Here is a 9,203-nt window from a genome sequence, read left to right as displayed (position 1 = left end):
TTTTGTTTGTTTGTTTGTTACATTTATAAAAAATAAGAATAAAGAAAAAAGAGAGAGAGAAGGAAACTTTCTTTCCAGATTGATGAGTTGGGTGAACTGAGTTCAGCTGGGGTTTTTTGTTTTTGTTTTTTGGTGTGGTTTTTTGTTGTTGTTGTTAACTGTTATTGGGACATTGCAAGGGTTATTCAGTATGTATCACTTTCAGTTATTGAAATAAAGGATAGAGTACAGAAGGATAGCAAGAAAAGGCCAAGAAAAAGATTAGAAAGGATTATTAAAGTAGTAGAGTTAATATTTTGAATTGCAGTCCAGTTTAGTTTCTTTCTTTGGTGTGTGTGTGTTCATTTTTTGCTGATTTTTGACTCACTTGTGTAAACAGATTGAGTATGTTTTAACCCAGTGTTCAGTTGTCTGTGTGTCCGTGGTAAACTTTAACATTGCCATTTTCTCTGCAAATACTTTGTCAGTTGACACCAAATTTGGCATAAAAATAGGAAAATTTCAGTTCTTTCCAGTCATCTTGTTTAAAACAATATTGTAGCTCTGGAATGGGCACAAAAAATTAAAAAAAAGAAGCCAAATTATATGCAAACTCAATTTACTGTTATATTTATATTTTTTTGATTCTCTAAACTTGGCACTTTGATCTGATATTCTGACACAGCAACAAGAGCAGTCATTTTTAGCATTTTTTGTTCAAACAGGAACTTCTTTTGCTAAGCATGGAAGTTATATTTATTTTGCAAACGTTTTGGTGCAGATAGTAAAAAAGGGAAATTAATCTGTAATTAATGCTAGGGGGCTTAATTTGCTTTAAACTGATTTTTCTCATCTTAAACATTATATTTTGAAATTATATTCAATACATAAAAAGCTTGTGTGTTTTACTCTCAGTGTACAGGGCTTTCACTATGTTCATTCGCCCAAGTGGTCTTTTTCGGAAAATACTATAATCAGTACGACGAGTGGACTTTATATATTTATTGGCTGAGCCCTGAAGGTCTTGGGCAAAAATCAGTTGCGTACACATATTTAAACATATTCAAAGCGCGTGCTCATATTCTTCGCGAACACGAATGACGTCATTTTGTTTCAAGTTGACATGCCAGTTCAATCCTATATTCAATCGACAATACACGATAACATGTGATGGAAAGTTGGAGAAGGAGACCGTTAAATATTTATTCAGAGAAAGATTTGTGAACGCCTCATCACTTACTGAATTATGCCCCAAACTGCCATAAAAATATCCACAGAATCAGTAGGAATTCACAGTTAAAAATAATAAACCATGAGAGTTAATACCCTTGAATTGATGAAACGTAAAAATTTCCAGTCTTGACTTTTCTCAAAATGGAGTCCTTTTCACTTCATACGACATTTAGAAGTACTTGTACTTAGCTCTACATGTTATTAGTTTAACAAAATACTCAATTTTCATGTCAACTTTAAAACTATAAAACTAGAATGAACATAAAAGTGAAATTGAATCGACCATGTCAACCGGGTGTAACTAAACTTGTACATCTTTCTAGATCCAGAGAAAACGGCTAAATGTTGCAGTGTGATTGCAGCGATAGCCATGCACGTCTCCTTTACCGTGGACTTAAAAAGAATTTTTAATTGCCCTTAAAGATTTTTTTGAATACCCAAGATACACCAGAATAATATGATTTAAACAGCGTTCTCACTGCGAATACCGCAATTCATTTATCGCCCTTTAAAAAAGCATGTTTAAATATTATATTTTTGAACGTCAGTTAAGGAGCCACGATAGTGTAATGGGTAAGACAGTTTGTTTTTATCCGAACATGCGGGGTTCGAATCTGCTGTTGGGACTTTTTTTTCTTTTTCTTTTAACCCGAAGCTTTATAATAACAAATACAGAACACATTTTAACGATTAGATTTTTTTTTTTTTTTTTTAAGTGTATCACAAGTGAGTCTTGAAGGCCTTGCCTCTCTTGTCCTATTTATCATGTTCAACTTCACGGAACAGAGCATTTATTGTTTCTCGCTCTGTTGTGTAACAGGGATGACAAGAGAGTTAATGACAAAAAGAAACATCCAAGGGAATTGGGGGTATTACACTGAAAACATAAATTAGCTTGTTGACTCCATGTTTTCTTGCTTCTTTACTGTTTTAGAAAAAAATCGTTATTCTTTTTAACATGCTGACCCTTCACCTTTGCATTGCTGCCTTTTTCCAGCAAGAAGGACGCTACAGTGAGAGCAGAGGAACTGAAGAAATACGTGTCAGAGGCATTGCTGTCCTACCTGACTGAGAATGCTGGAGAACTACTCAGCAACAGTCACACCTCCCTCATTGTACCCCTCATCCTTTCCCATGCCTCAGGTATGTCTGCACTCAGTCCTATACAGGGCGGTAGTAGAAATACTGGTTTTCTTGTAGAGTTGCTCAAAAGGATTGTTGATCTAAAAAAACTAAACTTGTTTTGTAAGATTTATCTGTGACCCTGATGAAATGCACACAATATACATATCAGCTGCATCAGTTCTTTGGAAAGAACTGTGTGGTGACAGTGGTGTATCTTCCCTGACTCGAGTAAAGAGGTAGAAGTTATTCGTCTTGTGGCCATATTGAAATAGATGTATATGCAAGATGTATGGAGTTTATAAGAGATGACATCTTCATGCAGAATGGAATGTGATCTCAAGTACTGGATGTAACTATTTACTTGTGTGCTAGAGATCTGCAACATATCATACTGCACATTCTTGATTTATGTTACCTTTGTAAGAACTGGAATGTTGACAGGCATGTTTGTGTGTGTGTGTACAGTTTTTTTTCCAGCTATTATCTGTCTTCATCATATCAGAATACCCATCTCATATCCACAATGCAATTGACAACAGGTGACACCTCGGCAGCAGTGGAGGCCCTGGCAAGCATGGTCGTGGCAACCTCTGACCCTGCACGTTCAGGGGAGAGCAGCAGCAGTCAGGACAGACTACTCAGCCTGGTGGAAGATCCTGCTGGTCACATTGCACTGAAAAAGATTCTGGCCTCTGACCGGGAACTGATGCACCAGGGGAAAAATGGTAAGAGGATGCTGTCTGGAGGATTAGGTACTTTGCACACACATACACACACAGTAAGGAAGGCATGGGTTAGGTTTGTTTTTCATTTTCCCTGGGTTTAAAATGGTTAGCATAAAACAGAATGTTTAGGAATTAATTATTATTATTGATTCTTAAACAGCACATATCTTCATTGAAAGACTAGACTGAAAGCCCTTTACAAACACTGAGTCATTTGAACAACGGGCTGCCTACCTGGTAGTCAAACTAATTCCTTTCCAAGCTTTTTGCATGTATAAATACCACTGTATAAAGTCTACCAATTCATAATGGGGGAAAAAGACTGAAAATTAATTTGAAAAAATTGTGGTTTTGTCCGCTCACTACTTCCGTCATGAAGGGACGACCATACAAGTAGTGTACACACATGCCTGTCAGGCAGTGTGACATGGTTTTGTTGATACTCACTTGCGCTGGTTGTAGGTCACTGAAAAGGAAGAGATTCAGTGTGTATGGTTGTCAATTCTGTCAGAAGAAAGAACATTTGTGCATAAGAAATCTCTCTCTCTCTCTGTCTCTGTCTCTCTCTCTCTCTCTCTCTCTGTATGAGTGTGTGTGACAGCTATTAAGTTACAGTTCTCAAGAAGGCATCACAGCATTTGGCCAAAAAGAGCAAATGAAAAAAATAATTCTTGGAATATTTGACAGTGTCAGATGATCTGTTAATATTTATTTCAAAATAATATGCCCTCTTTCCTGCCTCACCACAATACAGAACGACAAGGGCTTTTTTCTCCCACTTCAGTGATTTCAGTTTTGCTGCTGTTTGCACAGGAAAACACTTCAGCACTCTCCTGGAAGATGACTGAGTCTAGAAGTTTTCTGAGCGGAAGAAACTTGCCAATTGTGAAGAGGCTGCTGGTTGGCATGCACAAAAAGCATATTTGGGCAAACATGGACTACCAGAACATCTTGTACAACTTTGATGTTCCACACTTTGGCACTTTTCCTGGATGTTGGGAAAAACACATTCTGATGTTCTGGGTTAACATGGTAGAGGAGGAGAACAAATAGGTCTGTGTCTTCACCAACCACTACAGTCTGCATTGTTCCTGCCTTTTCCAATGCCGTTTTTACTATAAGGCAGCAAGCAGCATCAGCTGCTTGTACTGTTTCAAAGCCGTTTTCTCACAGGGTACCTGCTAAAAGTCTGATGAAACACTCTTTGTATGCAGAGCTCGCAAGAAACAGTTGCTTTATTTCCTTCCCTGCAACAACTTGTTCTTCGAAGGTGAGTCACATCTTTGATTGGCCCATTGCTGTACCTATCAAAGACAGCAGTTCCTCTGCTGTACAGCCAAACATTGATGTGTATCTGAACCAGTTCATTATATGTGGATCCTCGAGGCCAAGTCAAATGATGGAGTAAAGAACCACCATCTATGACTTGGTATACATTTTCTGGAAGCATAGAATCGGACTGCTTGGTTGTGGACCAGATGTGCTGTGCCAGCACTGCATTGTTTGCTTGCCTTGCTAAACCTGACATGTCAGAAATGGATGTTGGGATACTGCTCAGTTTAAAGTTGAAAGCTGATGCCATCATATGTGGACTAGCCTCTGCAATTTTGACCAGTCTGAAACAAGAGAGTTGGGTCAACATGAACTGCAGCTTGAACAGCGACATGATAGTTTGTGATACAAAGCAACAGTTTCTTGACAGCTCTGCAAACAAAAAGCGCTTAATCAAACCTTTAACAGGCACATTAAGAAAAAAAGGCTCTGAAGCATTTTAAGCAGCTGGTGATGCTTTTTGCCTGATAGAAAAAACACCAGTGGAAAACATTCCTGACTACTGTGAGTCCATGTTTGCCAAGATTTGCTTTTTATGCAAACTGGCAAATCCCTTCGACTCACACAACGCCATGGTTCAGTCATCTTCCAGAAGAGTCCTGAAGTGTTCTCCTGTGCAGACAGCAAAGACCAAAATAACTGAAACGGGAGAAAAAGCCCTGGTTGGTCTGTGTGGTGTAGGACATGATAGCTTGAAGACACTGCAACAATTGAAATTTAACCAGAAAACTGCAACCGTGTAGCCAAGCAACCACCAACATGATTAGCAACAAAGTTCCATTCCCTCGGCACCTGTTACCAGGTGCAAGAATGGATGATTACACGTGAGGAGAATTCCATCCATATGAATCCAACAGCTTGGGGATAGGGATATTTCTGACGACATGTTTCCTGTTCTGACAGACATTACAGTTGCGCCTGAAGAGCTTCAAGTGCAGCTGTAAAACAGAATGTCAGTCCTAAAAGCTGCTGTTGTCTTCATGCACTTCTGCAGAAACAGTGAATGTTGGATGTGTGGATAACAGCAAAATGTACAGGTTTGTCCTGTGTGTAAACTACAGCCTGAGATAAATAGTTGTTTGTGCATATGTTTGGCGTCTGCAGTATGAATTTTGGTTCTTGGCCAGACTACTGTTTCTGACAGCTTGAAAGTATTCTATAAAATAAAAAAAATGTACAAAAAAACATTAACCCTCTTGTATTCAGATTCTCTGAGGCCAAACTCCCCTAGATTTCGGATTCTTTTGGTGAGTTTAGCCTCAGAATGGGTATGTATAGTTCACGCTTCACCACAACCAAGAATAAACCTCTAGAGTCATGAAATTCGGCAGGAATGGTCATGAGGCTTTGTTCTGTCATGTGAGCAAGATTCTGTGTGTCTAGATGTGAAAGGTCGTGTCTCTGTCACCAAAATGTCACCAAATATGTCACATGCGATGGTGACAATTCTAATACAGCACACCAACATGCAGTTATTCCATGCACATGCATGTTAGTGTTGTGAAATAAAGCTGTGGCCTACCTGAGATGATCTGTCTCCTGTCTGCCAGTACAGTCCCCACAGGTAATCCAAAGAATGTCACACAACTAGTGTCAGTTGTCACAACTGAAGAGTTACTGGAGATAATTTCAAGCACAGTTCCATGTTGCTCTTATGTCATTGTTCTAAGCACTTTGTACAGATCTGTTTATATATGCACACAATGTGTTACTGTACAGTAAGGATAGTGAGTAGAGTGTCTGCTAAGTGTCACAGAGTCACCAAAACTACAGGTAAGCACACACACACACACACATAAACAAAAACAAGCTAGCTTGTCCTAATGTTGAGGTACATTCTGTCCATGGTAATCACAGAAACAGTCATTCCTGTGGAAGCAGAGAGGTACCTGGCAGAAAGAACACATGTACTATGTTTCTACCCCTCGTCCCTTTGCTGTCCTGCGACCGTCTTTGATGCACTGCCGACAGACCCTATGTCTCCCTTTGATCTTTTCTAACTTGTGATGGTCGATGCTGGCCAAGGCAATGGGGGCATCTGGCACTGCTTTGCTGCGCCCTGCTTTGCGCTTCCTGGAGGTGAATCCTGCGCGAAGTTGTTCTGCAGTGTCAGCGCGAAACATGAAGTGGTCATAGGTCTTGTTCACTGGGGCATGAGGTGACACTTCCCAGGTGAGGTAGGCCTGGACAATGCACAAGTTGACCAGAGAATGGAAAATGTAGCGCCACCATTTCTTGTTCTGATGACCAACAGGGTAGTAGGCGCGATACTGGTCTGACTTGTCAACGCCACCCATGTACTTGTAGCTGGCGATGACTGTCGGCGTCACTTTGTCCTCCACTGTCATCATACCTGGTGACTGGTTGGTGCTGAGAAGGTAGATCTGACGGTTGTCTTTGTAGACTGTGGCCATCAGCGAGCCCTTCTGCATCTGCAGCAATTTTTCCTTCTCTTTCAATTTGGCAGTCTTGACCTCCTCTGGTAACCCCCTGTGGTTGACGTTGACAGTGGCACAGGCATATGTCCCATTTCGGGCCAGGTGTGTCATCAAGGAGACACTGGTGAAAAAACAATCAAAATACAGGTGCCTGTTTTGATGGTAGAAAGGTGATGCCAACATGTGAACGACTTCATGCCCAAGACTGATGGTGGTGTCTCTGCGACTTGCACGGTCGGTGTAAATATCAAATGCAACGCAGTACCCTGTCCTGGCGTCACACATCTTCCACACCTTGATGCCCCATTTGGTTGGCTTGGCTGGCATGTACTGCTTGAAAAATATCCGACCCTTGTACCCGATCATTGCCTCATCAATACTTAGTTCACGACCTGGATGGTAGTTGGTCCGGAACAAAGGAAGAATCATGTTGATGAAATTTCTCACCTTGTACAAGGGGTCATAGTCGGGTGATCACGTGCAGGTGTGTTAGATGTGTCGCGCAGATGAAAGTACTGGTTGATTTTGAAAAACCGTGTTTTGGGCATGACACTGCTGATCCAGTTATTCCTGAAGCGTGGGTTGGTTGACCAGTAGCACCACAAACGTGGCAGACGATTGATCCCCATCATGATCAGCACAGAGAGATAGGCCCGCATTTCGTCAAGTGTTGTTTCGAACCATAGGGGGTCAGGTGTGCCCCGGGCTGCTTGTTTTTGACGGGCATATCTGTTAGTCTCTTCTGCTGCAACTTGAAAAAATGTGATGGGTATAAACAAAAAGAAATAATCCAGAGGGGTGGCAGTGCTTGGCAGTGAATGTGCAGGGCCTGTCGGCTGCTGGAATGTGGCCACGTTGGTAGGCTGAGTAGCCGGTCGCCACATGGTTTGCAGAGCGGCGAGTGGCACATTGTCCTCGGGATCACTTTCACCACTTTCTTCTCCTTGATCGGAACCTAAATGCACATCAGAATCTTCTTCTAATTCTTCACACTCTTCATTCGCATCATATTTCGACACTTCTTCTAATATAAGACCTAATTCCTCTGCTGAATAATCCTCGAACTCACTGGTGCATGCAGACGACGCCATTGTGAAAACCGGTCAGTTTCATTCACAACTCTCCACACGCAAAAAAAAACACACGCAAAAATAGCGATGCCAGATTATTGGACTATAGTAGGGAACTTTCTACCAACTTTTAGTGCCTGTTGAACATAGTCACGGCGTCAGCACATGATGGAAAAGTACCACACACACGCTGCCGGCGCCGGACGCATCGAGGCGCTGCGCACGCGCAAGCAGTGCCGGCTCCTACCGTTATCAGAAGGAAAGGGTTAAATACTGTTTCACCATTCTTTTTTTTTTTGTGCCCTTTATTATTTTGTTGGCTTTTATTCTATTGTGATTGTCCAGGTTGTGGAGAATGTGAAAAGTTTTTTCTCTTTTTTTTGAGTATGAAGTGGCTAAACTTGTCTCAGAGGAGCTTAACTCTTTCATCCCTGCAGCACGGTTTTTCGGTTTACAGGATTTTTACCCTTCATTCCTGCAGGCCAAAAAACCATGCAGCAGAGAATTCCCCCTTTCCTTCCTGCAGCCCGGAAAATCGGTTCTCGCGTAAGTGCTTTGAACTTCCCGTGAGTCGCGTCATCAGCGCACATCATCTATCCTTGACCGGGTCACTAGTGGGACAGTGTTTAGGAGTGGAATGGATGCCAGACACCCCTCTCCCCCTCCCTAGGCCATGGGAAAGTGGGTGCCGCTAAATTCTTGCTGACGTGCTGTGTAGACACACAAACACAGAAAAATGGAATGTGTAGAAAGTTTGGATTCTGACCAGTTTTCTGATCATGAGTTTTACAACGCTCTAACAGATAATGATTTCGATCTGTTTCAAATGAATGACGAGGAGAGAGTGCAATTAGCTGTTGCTACAGAAGCACAGATGGCGGGTGATGAAAAGTTCAAAAAGTAACAAGTATGAAAATTGTGGTGTATATTTGTGCAGTAACTGGCATGACTGCTTCGAGGTATATCACACACGTCACCTTTGTGTGGCATATTACATAATGATTATGACACAGACATGGATATTTTTAGACAGTATCGTTTCTGAATAGTTTTTGTTCAAGAATTGTGTAGATAATGATCTGATTCTGGCTCAGTGACTGCTAGTGTAGTGAAAGGCATATATTCTCTTTGAGACAAAGTTCAAATCATTCACCTGTTTTACACCTGAGTGTCACCAGAAATGTCACCCTATAGTGTCAACAGGATCTCAGACAACTTCTCACATCAGTTCTGTACACAACAGTAACAATCTTAGTGTACTGTAATGAGCCGCGTTGCCGTAAGCCTCCAAAATAAGTACC

General features: G+C 41.3%; 1 protein-coding gene across 2 annotated transcripts in view; it reads left to right on the top strand.

The window, feature by feature from the left end:
- Positions 1–9,203, top strand: part of LOC143295392 (pumilio homolog 3-like) — a 61,097-nt gene that overhangs the window by 43,675 nt on the left and 8,219 nt on the right. For both annotated transcript variants that reach the window (XM_076607063.1, XM_076607064.1), the window contains exons 14-15: positions 2,210–2,355; positions 2,877–3,062. In XM_076607063.1, coding sequence (XP_076463178.1) covers positions 2,210–2,355; positions 2,877–3,062 — 332 coding nt within the window. The remainder of the gene's footprint in view (positions 1–2,209; positions 2,356–2,876; positions 3,063–9,203) is intronic.

The sequence above is a fragment of the Babylonia areolata genome, chromosome 20, assembly GCF_041734735.1.
Source record: "Babylonia areolata isolate BAREFJ2019XMU chromosome 20, ASM4173473v1, whole genome shotgun sequence".
NCBI classification, from domain to species: Eukaryota; Metazoa; Mollusca; class Gastropoda; order Neogastropoda; family Buccinidae; genus Babylonia; species Babylonia areolata.
This window is presented reverse-complemented; position numbering and strand designations above follow the sequence as displayed.